Here is a 20,186-nt window from a genome sequence, read left to right as displayed (position 1 = left end):
CAGGCTTATCTCAGAAGCAATGTGTAAAGTATTTGTACAAACACACACACACACAGTAACACAGTGAAAACACCACAAAAGGACTCCATACCAGTTTAGAAAAATTGCCAATATTTATCTAAATCAAACGACTACAGCGACAAAAATCCATCGTACATAAGCAAAGATATTAATTTTTAAAGTAAAATGAGTCTTAATCATGGATATATTATTTTAGTACGAAGTATCTGTTATGCGTCAAAAATAAAGCTGAACGGGCGAGTGTGCGTCAGAAAAGCAAGCAATGCATGGATTCCTCACTCACAGGTGAGGCTGTTTGTCGATTTTTTCGCTGCTGTGTAACCAATGCATCAATTCTTTCCTCGGAGGGAAGGGATGCGTCAGTTTCTGGACAAGCAGCCACGGGTCTGTGCAGTGATGTTGAAGATTTTGATGCCCAGGGATGATGCATGGAAAATCTGGACACATGGCAGAGATGAATCCACGTTGAAGTGGCGATGCGGCGATTTCACTGGCGCTGCATCAATTTTCCAGCTGCAGTGCAGGCGCAGTGTAGATTTTTCTGCCTCTCAGGTCTGGTTTGTGGATTTTCATTCAGGTTCTTCGAGCTTCTTCTTCCAGAGGTCCAGGGACTGAATGTGGCACCACTTGGCAAGTGAGGTTGTCTCAGCAAGAAAGTACAGGTGCTGGCAGATTGAGTCCTTGAAGCCCCTAAGACTTCTTAATAGGAGACAAGCTCAGTCCAAGCCCTTGGAGAATCTTCACAAGTGGGATACCCAGCAAAGTCCAGTCTTTGTCCTCTCTAAGGCAGAAGCAGAAACTGCAGGCCAACCAAGCAAAGCACACACAGCAAAGGGACAGTATTCCTCCCCACAGCTCTTCAGCTCTTCTCCTTGGCAGAGGTTCTTCTTGATCCAGAAATGTTCCAAAATTCCGGGGTCAGCAGTCCAATACTTCTACTCATTTCTGCTTTTGAAGTAGGCAAATTTAAAAAGAATGTCTTTGTAGTGCATAAGTCCATGCCTCTTCCTTGCCCTGCCCCAGACACACTCTAGGGGGTTGGAGGTAGTATTTTGAGGGGACAGACGCATCCCTTTCAAGTGCAGGTAACCGCTTTTCCCTCCCACTTTAGCCCAGGAAGACTCATCAGGATATGTAGGATACACCTCAGCTCCCTTTGTGTTATTGTCTTGAGTGAATTCACAAACAGCCCAACTATCAGTCTGACCCAGACGTGGATTCAGCAGCCAAGCAGAGGCACAGAATGCTTAAGCAAGAAAATGCCCTCTTTTTAAAAGTGGCATTTTCAAACAGACAATCTAAAAACCAACTTTACCAACAGATGTAGTTTTAAATTATGAGCTCAGAGACTCAAAACTCCATAGATCCACTGCTCCCAATGGGACACTGCACTTAAAAAAGATATTTAAAAGGAGTCTCCATGTTAACCTATGGGAGAGATAGGCCTTGCAATAGTGAAAAACAAATTTGGTAGTATTTCACTATTAGGACATGTAAAACACACCAGTACATGTCCTACCTTTAAAATACACTGCACCCTGCCCATGGGGCTACCTAAGGTATCTACCTTATGGGTGACTTATGTAGTAGAAGGGAAGATTTGGAATTGGCAGTGCAAAACTGCACACACAGACACTGCAGTGGCAGGTCTACGGCATGTGTACAGGGTTACCCATGTGGGTGGCACAATCAGAGCTGAAGGACCCCTAGCAGCATTTGATTTACATGTTCTGGGCACCACTAATGCACTTTACTAGGGATTCACTAATAAAAAAAATAATACAAATCAGGAATAAACAATCATAATCACAATTTACACAGGGAGCACTTGCACTTTAAGCACTGGCCAGCAGTGGTAAAGTGCTCAGAGTACCAAAAACAAAGTCCAGCTAACAGTGAAAAATACAGGAGGCAGAGGCAAAAAGACAGAGTAAACCATGCGAAGGATGCCATGTCTAACAGCATGTAATGTGAAAATGTCAAAATAACTCTGGCGATTTTTGTTCTTTCTGGAGAAAGAACGTACTTTTGTCTAGTGGAAGCTTGGAGTCATCAAACGGTTGCGCACAGGATTAATATGCCTGCTGCAAAGAATGTGTGTTAGGCATATCACAAACTGCATATAATGTAAAAATATCAAACTAACTCTAGTGATTTATATTCCTCCCGTAGAGAGAATGTAGTTTTATCTAGTGGAAGCTTGTAGTCATATCAAGGAAGATCAGAGGGTTAATATGCCTCCTGCAGAGAACATGTACTAAGCTGATTAGAGTGCATATCACGGAGTGCATATAATGTAAAAATGTCAGAATATCTCTGGTGATTAGTGTTCTTTCTGGAGAGAGAACGTACTCTTGTCTAGTTGAAGCTTGGACTCATAAGGTAGTGCAGAGGATTAATGTGCCTGCTGCAAAGAACGTGTACTCAGCAAGTCCCAAAGTGCAGGTAATGTAAAAATGGGAAATTAACTCTGGCGATTTATGTTCTTTCTCGAGAGAGAACTTACTTTTGTCTAGTGGAAGTTTTGAGTCATCATAAGGTAGTACACAGGGTTAATATGCCTGCTGCAAAGAATGGGTACTAAGCAGATCAGAGGGCATATAATGTAAAAATGTCAAAATAACTCTGGTGATGAATGTTCTTTCTGAAGAGGGAACATACTTTTGTCTAATGGAAGCTTGGACTCATTATAAGGCAGTGCAGAGGGTTAATGTGCCTGCTGCAAAGAACGTGTACCAGGCAAATCACAAAGTACATATAATGTAAAAATTTGAAATTGACTCTGGCGATGTATGTTCTTTCTGGAGAGAGAACTTACTTTTGTCTAGTGGAAGCTTGAAATCATCATAAGATGGCACACGGGGTTACTATGCCTGCTGCAAAGAACGTGCACTAAGCAGATCGAAGTGCATATAATGTAAATTGTCAAAAATACCTCTGGTGATTAATGTTCTTTCTGAAGAGAAAACGTACTTTTGTCTAGTGGAAGCTTGGACTCATTATAAGGTAGTGCAGAGAGTAAATGTGCCTGCTGCAAAGCACGTGTGGTAGGCATATCAAAACTGCAAATAATGTAAAAATATCAAACTAAATCTAGGTATTTATATTCCTCCCGTAGAGAGAACGTAGTTTTGTCTAGTGGATTGGAGTTATATTAAGGAAGCTCAGAGGGTTAATATGCCTCCTGCAAAGAACATGTACTAAGCTGATTAGAGTGCAAATAGTGTACAAATGTAAAAATACCTCTGGAGATTAATATTCTTTCTGGAGAGAGAACATACTTTTGTCTACTGGAAGGTTGGACTCTTTATGCGGTAGGGCAGAGGGTAGTGTTCTTTCTGAGGGGGAATGTACTTTTGACTCATTATTGCACAGGGTTAATGTGCCTGCTGCATAGAACGTGTACTAAGCAAGTCACGAAGTGCATGTAATGTAAAAATGTCAAACTAACTCTGGCGATTTAAGTTCGTTCTGGAGAGAGAACATAGTTTTGTCTAGTGGAAGCTAGGGTGCTAAGCAGGTCAGAGTGAATGAAGTGTAAAAACTATACCACCAATCGCTTTTGCGCTCTGAACACTATGAGCGCCATGGCAGCCACTGAGCGCGGCCAAGACAAAAAGTAGTTAGTCCACACTGAAGTATATTGGCAGTCGTGCAATTATCCCTGTAACAGGGTCAGCGTTCATGGCGGTAACCAAACCGTCCCATGGAGCGACAAACATAAAGCTTCTATCAATTACATCAAGTGATTTTGAAAAGGGAAGCCCACGAACAAATTAACAGGTCAAAGTGCTTGCATATTCGGCCATAAAAAACGTGAAGGTAAAAGTGCAGTCAACATTGATGTCCAATCAACTTGTTATATACATTTGAAATTCAGGGGGACAATTCATTTACATAGAAACCAACATATGTACATCTATTTCACAATGCTCTTGACGTTACGATCAGTGCATGTTTGAAAAATCTGCAGATATTACCTCACGCTTTATGTTATGTCATCTTCTATTTGCTAAAAAAAAACTTTTTTGCTCGTTTTGGATTTGTAAATATGAAACCAAAAGGCTATATCAAATCAAATATAAGGAGTAAAATAGAAACATGTTTTATCAATTCACGTCCTAGTGCCAGCAACTACACAATTTCAATTGCTTTTAAAATGGTTAGATTTTAGGCAGTAATTTTTTAAATGGTCAAACTGCTTCCTTAGCATTTATACTCGTCTTACAAAGCATATTGTATGGCTCTGGCTCTTCAGATGTGATGTCCATGCAAAACAGTTCTTGTCAAGTGTTCTGACTTCAATTGAACCTCCAAATCCCTGCATCCTTTCTCCCATTTGCTAAGTCCCACAGACCTCAACTAATTGGCCAATAAGCAGCCAGTAGCAATTGCTGCCTACTCACTGCTTTCATAGCTGTCCCTCTTTCGCTCTCTTCTTTTTTCTATCTTTCTCTCTCTCTCCCTCTCTGTGAAAAAAGGACCATCACTCCCCCCCCAGCCCACTGAGCCCACTCCGCCCACTCCCCCCGGCTTGTCTTCTGAGCCATGACTGCCTTCTGGAAGGGTGTGTGAAATTTGTGTAGTTATGGAAAATTACAAAACAAAATTGCATAGTTATGGGTAACTACGCAAAATGCATTTTATGCACATTGCATCAGAAAAATATTGCTGCTCGATGTTTCATGCTCAAAAACAGCGCAAAAGTCACGTCACATTAAGCAGGCGTGCACCCATTTTCTTTGCTCCAACCTGCTACTTCCTATGCCTCCGATCTTTTCCTTGCTCCTGTCCTGGGGCACTATCCAACCCAATCCACTCCATTCTGCTCAACTAACCACATTTTTAACATGATTTTCACTTTTTATTATTTTTACATCCCCCTGCATGTTTATTTTCCATTTTTGTTCCATCTTTCCTCTCGTTTTATATTTGTCCATCCCATAGTTATGGCAGATGCAGGTAGCGCCGCTGTTAACCACAGGAGGTGTGGGAATCTACGATGGCAGGCAGAACCCCTGTAGTAGACTCCCACAGCCGCTGTGGTTAGATGGCTGCACAAGGGGGTTATGCCTCGCCACATCTTTAGTGAGGCATAGGTGGCTGGACATATTTTGAATGTGTAAGGTCCCCTCATGCTCATGATGGCAGAAGGCCAGCAAGGGCTATGGCATAGCAGAGTGCAGATAATGTGCCTCTTTGATCCAGGCCATTCCTCAAATCCCATGAGGACACAAACAAGATGAAACACTTCATGTACATTTATGAACTGAATGACACTGTGATGGATCATCACTCTGAGTTCAGAACACTTGCCACCTTTATATCTACTTTTGTAATTATTCATATGTTGTCATTTTCTCTCCTTTTCACATGTCTATGCTAACTGTTCATGTGCTGTATTCTAAGGGAGGACACTGCACTCATGGTAAGATCCAGTGAGTTGGGGAGGAAGAATACCAAGAAAGTCGGCATGCTCATGAAGAAGCTATTGTTCCTGTACTTAGCCCAGTGCTCAAGCCACTCTTTCCAGTTGATCATCAGCCATATCAAGATAGCTTTCCATGGAGTTGTGTCTCATCTGAAAAGAGGAGAGAATGGATTTTATTTCTGTGTCTCTCTAAATTGAACTCCTTTGAACTTCGACAATTAACAATTTAGAGGTGACTTCTTTCATTATTGATTCTAGTTCATCGTGGTGGGGTTATTCTGCAGCAGCTGTTCTAGTTTTGGCTTTCCCGATTGTACTTCCATCCATAGACTTGTCTCTGGAGTTTCTGGCGAGGAGTGAGGCAACAACTCAGCGATATATGGCTCAATTCAGGGCTGTCTAAAAGTTTCCATCTGGAACATGTTCCTCAGTATATTGTGAATTATTTTCAGCTAAGTGTTTGATCTTTTAGCTGCATGCTTGTGGAATTCAGGTGTGGTTCATTAAACTCACCAGATGATTATGAGATCATATAATCAAGAACATTCTGTCAGCAACTCTCAGCAAGTTAGAAATGGGCTACCAAACAATTCAATATGTCTGTTTAATCACAGGGGAGTGAAATGCAAAAGTAACAAAAGGACTCCACACGCTGCTTCTTCCATTATTTTCCTTTTGTTCTCAACCAATGCTGTGCCTGGATTCCAAAGTATTAGTAAAAAGTTTCAGGTCAGTGTTGCAATGCAGTTGCAATGGCGGCCGGGTAAACGGTATAGATTCTGTAATGGCAGATGATGGCTTAGTTCAGTATGGTCACAGCCCAATTCACACCAAAGTGGGCAATGTAAACACCTCCAAGAACTCACCACTGGGAGGGCCCTCACTTCATTTGCTTGAGAGTTCAAGTGTCAGTCTGTTTGCACATTACCATTCTTTTGCAGAGGCACTGGTACAGAATGGATTTCAGCCTTCCTTTAGTGAAAGCTACTACTGCTTCTGTAGGGTGTCACTGCCCATTCTTCTCTTCAGATATGTGTACTAGTTGTGGTGTTATTTTACTGCCTTCTCTTGCTGAGCGGTCCTCCTTCATCAGTACCTGCACAGTGTGGAGTGGTTCCTGCAAGTAGGACAAACCTCTGCTTCCCTGCAAGATGCTGCCATCTTTCACCATTCATCGATTGCCGTTGTCATCTTACCCCATTCAGCACATCCGATGGGTTCCATTTCAGTGCATCTGCTTTAGTGGTTTGTGGCTGCTTGGACCTCAGGGTATAATTCCTCTTGTAGCTACACTCGGAGTCACCCGCAGTTTCCAGTAGTTGTCGATTTTGAGAAGGGCTGTCAAGAGCTCCAGAGAGTGGCAGCTATCTTCACAATGTTCAAGCCCTCACCTTCTGGCATGCATTTGTAATTTTAAGACAGACCTATTGTCTTTGCCAGTACTTGTTGTATTTGATACATATTCTTCAATGTTCGGCTATGAACAAGATCCAATAATTGTATTCTAGACAGCTGATTCACAAAGTTATTTCAGATGTTCTGCAGCGGATTCCCAAAACGTTTTATGACACTCTCATAAATTAAATTATACTTGCATTATGAAAGTGGATTTACCCAGGTGAGTAACAGAGAATTGTCCAAGGAAACATAATACAAATCAGATTAACATCCACACAGTTTTGGGGTTTTCAGAGACATTTATAGGTTTTATGCTTACTATACTTACCTGGAACATCTAACATAAATCAAAAAGCATCTGATATGAGTATTGTAGAATACATTGAAAAATGCAACAATTTGTACAGTTTTGTACAAAATGTTTGTAGGAGTGGAAAAAATGTTTTAAGCAACTGTGAAAAACCTTTGTAAAGTATTGAAATTACTTGATACACACAGCTGCACAGATTTATTGTCCTTCACACGAGGAAGTAATGCATGAAAAAATTCAGTGCTGTGTTTTGCGCAAACGGCAGACACTAGCACAGCACCAGATTTAGTAAAGGTTGCTAGCTGATGACATCCTCAGTGATGCCTGTACTGCATCTGGCTGTTCTGTCCCGTTAAAGGAACACTGCCATGCAAGTGTGAATCTCTATTGTCTACTGTTAAAAATTGGGTTTCTAGTTGGTAGTGGTTTGCACCCTGTCTAATTAGGGACCCTCACTCTATCCAGAATAAGGGAGTCACACAGCTAAGAAAAACCCTACTCACTCCTTGGTAGTTTGGCTTAAGCAGTTAGGCTTATCTCAGAGGCAATGGGTAAAGTATTCATACACACAGAGTAACACAGTGAAAACACCATAAAAGTACACCACACCAGTTTAGAAATAAAATCTATATTTATCTGAGTAAAACAAGAACAAAACGACAAAAATCCAACATGCACAGGTAAAGATACACATTTTTAAAGATAAAATTTAGTATAGCGTTTCGAAACACAGTAACTCTAACTGGATCGATCAAAACGGCTTGACAGAGTCACTTCCAACAGTCCGGCACCACTCATAAGGAAGCGCAGCTGGCCATGGAGTTGTATAGATCCCTGTTACAGTACCTTGAAAAACAATGAGGTAATAAAGATGTTGCAAGGAGTCTGGGAGGTGAGGCATCGCTGGAGCCGGTGCGGTGTCGGTTCCTTAGTGCCACCGGGAAGGTGAAGCATCAGGTCCTTACGGTTGTAGAGGAGGTGATGTGGAGTTGGCAGCGAGGTGCTGGTTCTTTACGACAAGGCGTGGACAATGAATCTGGCAAGCCAAGACACGAGGCGTCGACTTCGTGGTGTCATGATCACACCACGGGGTCACAGGTGCTGCGGCGGAGTTGGATTCTGGTGCCACGGATGTCAGTGACACAGCACTCTGGACTCACACTTTGGCAGGACTTCAGAGTCGTTGCATCAGCCTTGGGCCTGCGTTGTAGGTCGCGGTTGTTGCACTCAGTGGGGACCATAGCTCCAGTGCAGGCATCAGCATGGGGTCAGAGAGCAGAGCCGGTTCCAAAGTTGTTCTGGAAGTCAGTGCACTTGGTTTCTTGTTAGTTGCACCAGAGCTCACTTCCTACGTACTGGATTTGGCAAGTCAGGACTCTCAGCAAGAGAACCCAGGCGCTGGCAGATGAAGTCTTTGATGTCCTTGAGACTTTTTAAAAGGAGGCAAGCTCAGTTCAAGCCCTTGGAAAACATTGGAAACAGGATGTAGAGAGCAAAATCCAGTCCTTTCCTTTCCAGGACAGAAGCAGCAAGCAGCAGGCCAGTACAACAACAGACAGAGTGGCAGTCCCTCCTACAGCATCCAGCTCTTCTTCTTGTTCTCAGTCCAGAAGTGTTCTATGTGGGGTCAGAGGTCCGGTGCTTATACCAATTTCTGTCTTTGAAGTAGGCAAACTTTAAAGAGAAGTCTTAGTAATGCACAAGACCCTGCTTTTGCTTGACCTGGCCCCAAACACACTCCTGGGGGTTGAAGACTGCTTTGTGTGAGGGCAGGCACAGCCCTGTTCAGGTGCAAGTGTCAGCTTCTCCCACCACACTAGCTCAGGAAGAGCCACCAAGCTGATGATGGGCCATCGGGACATGCAGAGCACACCTCAGTTCCATTTGTGTAACCGTCTACAGTGAATGCACAAACAGCCCAACTGTCGTCCTGACCCAGACGTGTACTCAGCAGACAGACAAAGGCACAGAATGGTTAAGCAAGAAAAGGCCCACATTCCACAAGTGGCATTTTCAAATCTACAATTCAAAAACCGACTTCACCAAAATATGTATTTTTAAATTGTACGTTAAGAGATCCCAAACTGCAAATCTCTATCTGCTCCAGATGGGAAATTACACTTACAAGATATTTCAAGGCAATCCCTGTGTTGCCCTATGCAATAGTAAAGACCAAATTTAGAAGTGTTTCACTATCAAGACATGTAAAGCACCCCAGCACATGTCCTGCCTTTTAAATACACTGCAAATATCCTTACCACCATAAATACCCTTACCCATGCTAAACACTAAAAATACCCTTACCACTAATAGCTCCATCCACCCCTAAACCCTAAAAACTTCTGTACCACCCAATACCCTTACCCACCCTCAAACCCCAAAAGTAACCTTACTACCCAATACCCTTACCCTCCCCTAAGCCCAAAAATCACTATTATCACCCAAAACCCTTACCCACTCCTGAACCCTAAAACACTGTTAGCCATCTACATATATATAAATGTGTGTGTGTAACTTACATTTTGTTGTAAAGGCATGCATGGTAAAGACATATGCGGGGTAAAGACCTGGGTGATAAAAGAAATGTGTGGTAAAGGAATTGTGTGGTAAATTATGCGTGGTAAAGGTGAGTTTAAGCTGACTGATTAGCCCAAGCGCACTCCAGCTGAGTCATTGCCTGCATGATACTGTTGTTGGACCCCACAGTATTACTAGGTGCTGGGGGCACTGGCTTACCCAGTCCTTGAGTGGGTGAAAGAAGCTAACCCCTGTTTCTTGATGATGCCACTTATGGGACACACACTCTAGTATGTGTCCGCTGGAGCCCTAGGAAGCGGGTCTTCAGAAATCTATGATGAAAGCTATGCTAGCTAGAGGTGAAGGAGAGGGTATAAAAACACACATTAGTATGCCCTTTAGTGGGCTCTCACAATTGTAGTGCAATACTGACATTCTATTTTGCATGCCTTTCAACCTTTACTTAAATATTCCCATTGCCATTAACGAACACCTTGATATCTCTTCTAATCTTTGGCCCATAACAGAATAAGTAATTATCATTAACCACCATTATTTGTCCATGAACAAATACAAACGGGGAGCTGCAGTTACTATCCCCCAAAAATAACATTACCCAAATTATCATCTTATATGTAGTAAAACACCCTGTGACCCACCTAATTCTGAAGTTGGAGGTCTCAAAAAACTTACCTTATGGTTACCTTTAATGCAGGAGACACCATTTTTCTGCTCCATCTGTGGGGCCTCTTGGGGAAACTAATAGAACTAGAAATAGACACCAAAAAGCGAGAGCGGGTGAAACAAAAATACATATATTTGTGAAATGCGTAAGTTCCATCCACTGTAGATCATTCAAAGCAGTGAGGCAGAAATCCATAAAGAGAATAATGATGCGAGGTCCAGCAGTAGCAGATATATGCAACTTTTTGGAATTCAGTGTACTGCATCTTCAAAATAGTGGATAAACAGTAAGAATATTTCTGCAGAAGTCCTGTATCACATTGGTGTACAAAATGATAGCGAATACATAGCCAACATGTAGGTCTAAAATCATGATTGTATTCATGAGATGGGACTATCATTGAAACGGTTGGCAAAAGAAAGAGTTTGGTAAGAGTATTCAGCATCTTGGTGGAATTTAGCCCCAAACTTAACAGCAAAATTGATATTCGGGATGAGTGCTTCAACCACCAAGTTACTTTTGGGGTTTTCCCCAGGTTATCAGTCCTAGAAAAATGTGCTTACTGTGCCATGGATCCTGTGCAGTTTGAATGTGACCAATTTAAACTAAGCATTGGCAAAGCCAATATGCCTCACCTTATTAGTCTGTTGGCTTTGGTAATGTTTTCTGCCAATGTGCTGTAGTATCAGCAAAACAAAAAGAAAATAAAGGCACACTGATGTTGCAATGCCTTTCTCTGTGTGCATAAATGCATCTACAGAATAGCCATTTTATTTATTTTTCAATCCAAATGTGAATTCCAGTTGAATTGGTGAATACAAGAATACATTTTCAGGGCACCAAAGTGCATTTCTTAAAGCTGAATGGCCTAGCAGCAAATGAGAGCTGCCGGGTGCTGTGAAAAAAATGTAAAAAAATAATGATAAAATGATCTGAAGAAACATGACCTGGGAGAACAATGGGCAGGGTGGGTGTGCTAAAGAGGGTTGGAGGGAAACAACAGGAAGTGGGTGGAGAAGGGGGGGAAAGCACACAAGGGAGGGAGAACAACATGTAGATAAGGGAGACCACATGATCAAGAGCAATATTCAGCGTGAGGGGTATGGGTGAATCACATGCGATAGTGACCCAGCAGCAATGACAAGCAATGGGTGGACGGCAAGCCCACTGTAAGTTTTCGGCAAGCCAATGAAAGGAATTGCAACACTGAATTCAATCAACCAATTCTGGATGAGCAGGAGCCTTAGTGAAAGGCAACAAAACCCCTTTCATGGCACTGGTCAGACCACTTTGGCGTTCTGCTAGCTGTTAAGTAGGTACAATTAATGCTGTCCATCGACGGGGTCAAACCCCAAACTTCATATAAGAAGGGCAAGCACTGCTGAGCTATTTAGCCAGAACCCTGACATTTTGGAAGCAACAGAAGTCTAGCAATTCACCGTCCGACACAGAACCTAAAAGCTACGCTGCTAGGACTAGTCCTACTGGCCGCACAGGAATTGTGCTATAACATTTTCCCCTCATGCCTAAGCCCACAGGCATTCAGCTGCTTTTCTTGTGCTGACAGTTATGATTCTATATCAGGACCTGAGGCTCCGATTATGCTTCTCTTTCTATGCTTTATTTTCTAAAGCAGTCAATAATAACCTTTATTTTAAAAACTACATTACCCATAAACATATTGACCACATGACCAACCATAGAGTATCTCACATATAAAACCCCATGACATGAACTCTCTTCCTCTTTCTTTGCTGCTCGGCAGCCAGTTGTTTCTTTATTCTATTACGATTGTTACCACTGTGTTTATGTGCTTTGATTAAGTGCTTCAGCGCGCGCTAATTGTGTTTTGCTTACTGTTGTTCCGTGCTTCAGTGCGTGCCGTTTGTATTTTGATTATTGTGGTTAAGCGCTTCAGCGCGCTCTGTCTGTATTTTGATTACTGTTGTTTTCACTGTGTTCAGGAGTGCTGCAGCCTCCTCAGGGCGTGAGGCTCTTGTGGACCTTATTTTTTGGTGGAGCGGGAGTGGAGCCGGTCGCGGCCGCCATCGTGGATGGCTGTGATCTTTACATTCTAGTCCTTTAAGACTAGTAGCTGCTGCGCGCAAGCACGTTAGGGCCACGTTTGAAGTTACCGCAGCCGGGAGACTGGGGAGAGCGTTTGGCGGTGCGCTTCATCGCTGGTGACTTGTCTCAATCCCCAAGTGGTGTAATTCTACTCCCAATGCAGTTTTTTTGTGGCTTCTGACGCCCTGGTGAATCTGTGTGTGCCCAGGGTAGTAAAATCAGCATAGGCTCTGCCTAGAGTGTTTTGGCAGGCGTCTCCCTCCATACTTCACTACAACCTCGCCTGCAGGGGTCACACTACCCCTTTATTTATAGCTTTGCTATATATATATATATATATATATATATATATATTTATTGTATTTTATTTATTTTTGCTCAGATTGTGGGTTAATTGCCTCCTGGAACAGGCACCAGGGCTCGGTATGACCCTTATGAGGCACACGGCGAGACCCAAGAACTGGGTCCTTCATTTGAAGACAGCCTCATCTAGATCTCAATTCTAATGTTCAGTATTCAGTCCATAAAGCCTTGGCTAAAGCTTTAGGACCTTTGACTTCTCACCTTAAGAGATTTGCGTGCCAGCAAGGCTGGCTGCCCCCCCGTCGGTCTCAGAATCAACCATGCAGAATGTTAATCCTCCTGGTGGTAAATCCAAAGGGAAGTCCCAAGGGAAACGTTGGCACTCTGATGCCTTTGACCAATTTTCAGCTTCGGACCATGGTTATATTCCTTCCCATTGCAAGCGTCTACTTCCGATGATACTTTGAAATATCCAGATGTTTTGGGTTCAGATTCCTCTTCTCAAGACTCTTCAGATAGTGACCAGGATGATGCCCCGGGCCCCAGTAAGAAAAAGTGCCAGGATTACGGATCAGATCCCTGTCCAAGTCCTCCTATGGTGCTCACCTTTGATCCCACGGAGATTGTTCACCCCAGGTCGTCCAACTGGGTTCCTCTTCCAGAGGTTGCTACTTATGTCCAATCCCACTTTCGACAGGGTTTTGACAAGGAGGTCAGAGCGGGGCTTCGCTATGAATGCCTGTGCCCAGATCTAACAGGAAGGGTTTCAGACATTCCGGAAGTGGACCCGACTATGGTTACCTTTATGAAGAAGTGGGCCAAAGACCCAAAGAAGGTACTCGACAGAGCTTGGCGGTCATGCCAGGACAAGTTGCTCAATATGTCAGGACCTCTTACCAAGATCTTTGAACTTGTTTTTCAGGCTAAAGAATCTGGAATTGCTGTTGAACCGGACAGCCTAATAGGATGGGCGCAGCATGCAGTTTGTCTTTTGGGTAACACCAGTGTGGCAGTGTCGACAGAGAGACGGAGAACCATCCTAATGCGCATTGACCTTAAACTTAACGAACAAGCGTCCTCCGAATCAGGTCCTGTGGCTCAGGGTCTCTTCTTCAGAGGTCCATTTGTGAAGGATTTAGCAATGTTTGCAGCCACATATAATACCTTAGACAAAGCCCAATTGTCTTTGAAGAAAGTTTTTCGCAATGCCCTTTTTGGGAGGGCCGGGCGATTCAGGGGCCCGTTCATCAGGCCAAGGTTTCTATCAGGGCTTCCCGGGAGAAAATTTAAATCGTCCACGGGGCAACTGGCAGGACCAGTCAACTGATCAAACCTTCCACCCCTCCCGCCCCCGTGGATGGCACCAGAGATTCCACAGAGGCTATGGGGGAGGCCAGCAACAAAACTTCCAGGAGTCAGGTTTCTCAGGTGAGCATTTTGTCTTGTTCAGATATAATATTGGGGGGAAGAATTCAACATTTTGTCAGCAACTGGATGCAGCTGACCCAGGATCCCTGGGTTCTAGAATCTGTCCGGGGGTATAAACTGGAATTTTACAGTTCCCCACTTCAGAATTCTCTTCCTCAGGATCTGTATTTTTCCCTACCCGATCAGGATCTCATAACTCAAAAGATTGTCGGTCATCAGAGATGTTATCTGCCGAGCCAGCCCTCACCCCATGGGTTTTGTGAGTCCCATCATCTTGGTCAGCAAGCGGGGAGGGGGCTCCTGCTCAGTGCTTAATCTCAAAGGGTTCAACTCTTGGATAGTTTACAGAAACTTCAAAATGGAGGGTATCCATCTTCTCAGAGACTTACTTCTAGAAGGTGATTGAATGGTCTGTTTGTACCTAAAAGACGCTTATCTGTCGGTTCCTGTTTTTGCTCCCCACAGACGCTTCCTCCAATTCTTTTGGCAGGGGCAATGTTACGAATACAAGGTCCTCCCTTTCGGTCTCTCGTCAGCCCAATGGTGCTTCACCAAACTGATAAGGCCAGTCGTGGAGGCACTAAGTGCCAGAGGCGTTCGGTTGATTGTTTACCTCCACAATCTCATCCTGATGGCCCAGGACCCTCTGACGGTTACGCAGCACCTGTCTTGGACAGTTCATCTGTAGCAGTCCCTGGGATTTGTAATCAATCAATCGAAGTCAAGTCTAGTCCTGTCTCAATGGATGAAATTCTTGGGGTTCCAGATAGATTCTGTTCTGTCCCAATTGTTCCTCCCTCTCCAAAAGACACAGAATATCAAGAGGGAGTTGAGGTCTGCTTTACAAACCCAGACAATATCATTGAGATCAGTGGCGCAGATTGTAGGTCTTTTAGCCTCTTCTATCCAGGAGATTTTCCCCAGTCCACGTCATTACAGGGCTCTTCAGCGTCTGAAGATTCAACACCTGCAGAAGGGATTAGCCTATGCAGACTAGATTCAGCTTCCTCAGGAATCCAGGTTGGAGATGAACTGGTGGTTTAATCACATGGAAGGCTGGAATGGCAGGGCGATTTTTGGCAGCGCCCTGGATGTTATTCTAGAATCGGATGCCAGCACGTGGGGCTGGGCGGCCAGCTGCGGTCCCCACTCCACGGGGTGTCATTGGTCGGAGTCAGAAATTCAACTCCATATCAACTGCCTGGAGCTGCTGGCCGGCTCTTTTGCGATCAGGAGCCTGTTTCCTCTCAAGAGCGATTGTTGCATTCTGTTGCGGATGGACAATGTCTCTGCGGTACGTTATGTCAACAGCCTGGAAGGGACGAGGTCTCGGGTGCTAGCGGAGATATCCAAGGATCTATGGCATTATTGTCATCAGCATCAAATATCGCTCATCGCAGAATATCTGCCAAGGGCCACAAATTCGGTGGCAGACTGGTACTCCCGTCATCTTCGGGATTTCAACGATTGGAGGTTGCATCCTCAGACCTTTGCTCGAATCAGTCGTCTTTGGGGCCCATGTTCAGTGAATCTGTTTGCCTCCCGGCTCAATCGTCAGATTCCTGTATTTTTCAGTTGGCGCCCGGATCCGGAAGCATTAGTGACAGATGCGTTTTTGCAGGACTGGTCATCCCTCAAGGGGTTTGCATTTCCACCTTTCAGCATGATCCCCAGGGTTCTCGCTCAAGTCAGGTGTCAGAGGGTGGACCTGGTGTTGGTGACACCTCTGTGAAGGGCTCAACCGTGGTTCCCTTGGATTCTGGAGATGTCCTTGGATTTTCCTCTCCTGGTTCCTCACTGTCAGAACCTGTTGCTGGACCCAGTAGGCCTTCCACATCCTCTGATTCTCTTGGAGCAATTGTGCTTAGTCGCATGGTCCGATAGTACACACAAGAGATGTGCTTCGACATGGCGGAGATGGGCTAATTGGTGTAGTGAAAGGGACTTGGATCCCTCTCAGGCAGATGTCTGTTTCATAATAAATTTTTTATCCTCGTTAGCTGAGCCTGGCTTAGCCTATAGATCGGTTAATAATTTTAGATCGGCTATATCAGCAGGACATATTCTATTTAATGATAAACCGGTAGGTGAGGATCCTTTGGTGTGCAGGTTACTCAGAGGCATTCGTTTTGCCACACCTCCTCAACCAAAATACACGTCCCTTTGGGATGTTGATGTAGTGCTATGATTTTTGAGATCTTGGCCTGATAGTAAATATCAAACAGTTGTCGGCCAAATTAACCATGTTATTATGTCTGATTTTATGTAAACAGGTATCAGACCTGAGATCCTTAGACCTCAAGGGTAGATCGTTTTCTCCGGAGGGAGTATCCTTTTCCGTGTCAAGAAGAACAAAAACAGAGAGTAACTTCTTATCCGTGTTTTCCGTAGGACTACAGTATAAACTGTGTGGTGCAATGTCTTAAAGCATATGAATCAGCCACCTGTGATGTTCGGTTGGAACCACAAGGGAAATTTCTTATCGCTTTACAAAAAACATTTAAACCAGTTTCTTCTGCCACTCTGAAAGTAACCATCGCATCCACCTCGCCAGAGGCAGGTATTGATATTCCGGTATTTAGAGCTAATTCAGCAAGAGGCACTATGGCTTCAAAATCTTTTTCGTTTGAGACACGGAGGCGAGGATTATCCCACCCAAAGGAGATGTGTACCTACATCGTAAGGTCTAAGTATTACTTTTCAGGTTTCGAGTGTTTAATATATATCCCCTCCTGTTATGACATTTATATATGAATTTCTTTTGGGGAATAGTTTTTATGTTTTTTTCTTTATTTTTAGGAAATGACCAGAAGCAAACTTGAAGTTCGCTGGTTCATCGTCTGGGAGTTGTTTTTCTTTCAAAATACTTGGATTGGAGTTATGGTCTCAGGATCTTCGAGAAACTTTGGATAGTCTGTTTTTGGATTTGTGTTCGGATGCTCAAATGTTGGGACTGTTCCTGCAAGTTCCAGGTTGAGACTTTGTTCAATATTGTTGCAAAGAAAGAGGACGAGAGTTCATGTCATGGGGGTTTTATATGTGAGATACTCTATGGTTGGTCATGTGATCAATATGTTTATGGGTAATGTAGTTTTTAAAATAAAGGTTTTTATTGACTGCTGTAGAAAATAAAGCATAGAAAGAGAAGCATAATCAGAGCCTCTGGTCCTGATATAGAATCATAACTGTCAGCACAAGAAAAGTAGCTGAATGCCTGTGGGTTAGGCATGAGGGGAAAATGTTATAGCACAATTCCTGGGCGGCCAGTAGGACTGACTAGTCCTAGCAGTGTAGCTTTTAGGTTCTGTGTCTGATGGTGAATTGCTAGACTTCTGTTGCTTCTAAAATGTCAGGGTTCTCTGAGAAAAAAAGAAAAAAGTCCAGATTAATGGATGGCTAAATAGCTCAGCAGTGCTTGCCCTTCTTATATGAAGTTTGGGGTTTGATCCCGTCGGTAAACAATCTTGTACCTACTTAACAGCTAGCTGTACGCCAAAGTGGTCTGACCAGTGCCATGAAAGGGGTTTTGTTGCCTTTCACTAAGGCTGTAGAAAATAAAGCATAGAAAGAGAAGCATAATCCTCGCCTCCATGTCCTTAATAGAATTGAAAATTCTTGATGCGAAAGCTAGAAAATCTTTGATTGTGCAGTCCGTTAAAGGCACTGCTGAAGCTTTTCGCCTCCATGTCCTTAATAGAATTGAAAATTCTTGACGCAAAAGCTAGAAAATCTTTGATTGTGCAGTCCGTTAAAGGCACTGCTGTAGCTTTGTGTTACTCGATGCAGCTGCAGCACCAGGAGGAAGGGAACCAAAAGGGGGCCACCCAGGGTCAGTGTTGGTTTTTGTGCCCCTATCCCTGTGTGTTAGAAACTTTCAAGTAGCAGTGATCCCGCCTGCTAGGTTACTGGCGGGGCAGAAATGGCAGACACTGGGAGGTCATATTTACTCTTACAACTCGAGTTGTAGAATATTTGGTGAAAGTGAAATTTTCTCTCACACAGCCAGGTGCCCTATTTACACCAGCCATTCAACATTTTGGGGAAAATAACAATTATCCAAGTATTTTAAGAAAGTGTTGAAAAGTATTCATGTTGTATTAAACTAGAAATAACAAGCCAAGGTTCCGTCCTTCACGAAGCGTCAATATGGCACCTCTCTGCAATTCGGAGGGGTTTAATACCAAGAATTCTCTTCACAAAGACATTGCACATCATTTTTGTGCCACAGTATAGTTGTGAATTATCAGTAATTTGTATTTAAAGTGCAAAGATTTTGTTTTGTTAAGGAAATAATATTTTGAATTAACTGATTTTATATATTTGTTATCGGAACTTCAAGAGAAATTATTTGCATTAGGAACAGTGTAGGAGGATATTTCTCAGATTGATGCAAGGAACATAGCTTGAACTACACTTCCTCGTCCTAGTTCTTACAAAATGAGTGAATGTGGCCATTCGTTCGATGCTACTAACCACTTCCCAATCTGCTTTCTATTTCTGCTATGTTGTGTGGATCTACCTATAACCCCCCACGACTCCTGTTATTCTTTTGTGTGTCCGTGTACGCCTCCTCAGGACTGGGTTGTTTGCTGGGGTAACTTCTTCTCCATAAGGGTGTGTTGGCCCCTTTTACTTACAGAACAGCATAAAGTCAAGGTATGGAGTTTCCATTCTTTTCTGATGCATATTTTATTTAATTGGAGGCTTCTGCCTGGTTTTCAATAGGGCGTGTGTCTCAATTCTTTTTCTGACAGCTGCAGCACAGCACCACTCAAAAAGTGAAACTGAAGATAAGCAGCTGCTGGGGCGCTGCAGGATGTTTCAAATGCAAGCATCCCAATTGGAGCAACTGCTCTGGTGCTGCATTTACTAAAAAATAAAATCTGTTCAGAGTGCTGCTAATTTTAGTTTAAGGCTATAAGAAAGAAACGTCCGTATGCATACACATAACGGAATAATGCCCTAAGTGCACAATAATAATGCACAGGGAAAATTAAAAACTATCAGTAATTTATCTGTATGAAAAAGTAAAAATCAATTCTTTTAGGGGTATGTACCCCTATGAGGTGCACCAAAGCAGGTTTTACACAAACACACAGGCAAAAAAACAAGGTTGTGACATCAAGAATTACATAGAATCAAAATGTCACATTTCCTATTAAAAGAAAACACTACAGCATCCAAAAAAGCTATTTTATAAATTCATGCGTCAGAGTGATTTGGTCAAAGATGTTTCGATCCCCTACGAGAAGCATACAAGATCATCATCAAGACAATACAACTTTGCCTGGCTACATAATTTATATGCAGCAAATCAATGACTACACACTGCAACCTTCAAAATTAAGGGAAGTAAAGAGAGGAAGGAGAAGAAGAAGAAATGAGTTCAATTATGCATTTGAGGCTCTTAATCCAATGAACAACTGTGATTCACTTATTATGAGGACTTGCAGAAAATTCTGTGTAGTGTACTGAATGGGTAATTTAGATGGACCATCCAATAGGTGGAATGGTTCCCAATGAGTGAGTGCCATGCAGAGAGGTAAAGGACACACTTCCAAAATAACCATGAACAATCTCAAATGCCCGCAGATATGGTTCACAGCTGGGTGAAGATATTAAAATACGGCGTCATTCTGAAGAGAATAACTGTCAGGCCGACAGTTCCCCAGAATTAGACCTTCTTGTGGAAAGGCTTCAGAGTCAGAATTCTGAAAATGAATTATATACAGTAAGCCAGAAAAGTAGAGGGGCTCAAAGGTCAAATTCCTAAAAGTAAAATGTGAGCTATGATGAAAATTACATAACTCCGTTATGTGTATGCTTAGTGCCCTTTGTTCCTTATAGCTTTACAACTACCATTGGTCCCTAGGTATCCCTGGGTTACCTTGTCTGTTTGAAACACTCCAATTTTAGTTTAATCGAGCACTGCAGCTGTAGTCAGGCATGACAGTGTGCAAAAAGACTACGCTCACATGTCTTAAGGGGTAAAAGGTTGTTTTATTAGAACAGGTCTAAAAACTGTA

At 43.1% G+C, this 20,186-nt stretch overlaps 1 protein-coding gene across 2 annotated transcripts in view; it reads left to right on the top strand.

Moving 5' to 3' along the window:
- The window catches only part of LOC138297376 (pro-neuregulin-2, membrane-bound isoform-like), a 1,431,716-nt gene that overhangs the window by 339,088 nt on the left and 1,072,442 nt on the right, over nt 1-20,186 (top strand). Inside the window, exon 2 of one of the 2 annotated variants that reach the window (XM_069236771.1) lies at nt 16,960-17,349. The exons of the other annotated variant lie outside the window; for it this stretch is intronic. Within the exon in view, the coding sequence (XP_069092872.1) occupies nt 16,960-16,982 (23 nt within the window). The 3' untranslated portion in view covers nt 16,983-17,349. Of the gene's footprint in view, nt 1-16,959; nt 17,350-20,186 lie in introns of those variants that run through there. 2 annotated transcript variants of the gene reach the window in all.

This window comes from Pleurodeles waltl, chromosome 1_2 (genome assembly GCF_031143425.1).
Source record: "Pleurodeles waltl isolate 20211129_DDA chromosome 1_2, aPleWal1.hap1.20221129, whole genome shotgun sequence".
Classification (NCBI taxonomy): domain Eukaryota; kingdom Metazoa; phylum Chordata; class Amphibia; order Caudata; family Salamandridae; genus Pleurodeles; species Pleurodeles waltl.
Note: the sequence above shows the minus strand (reverse complement) of the source record. Positions and strands in the feature narration are given on the sequence as shown.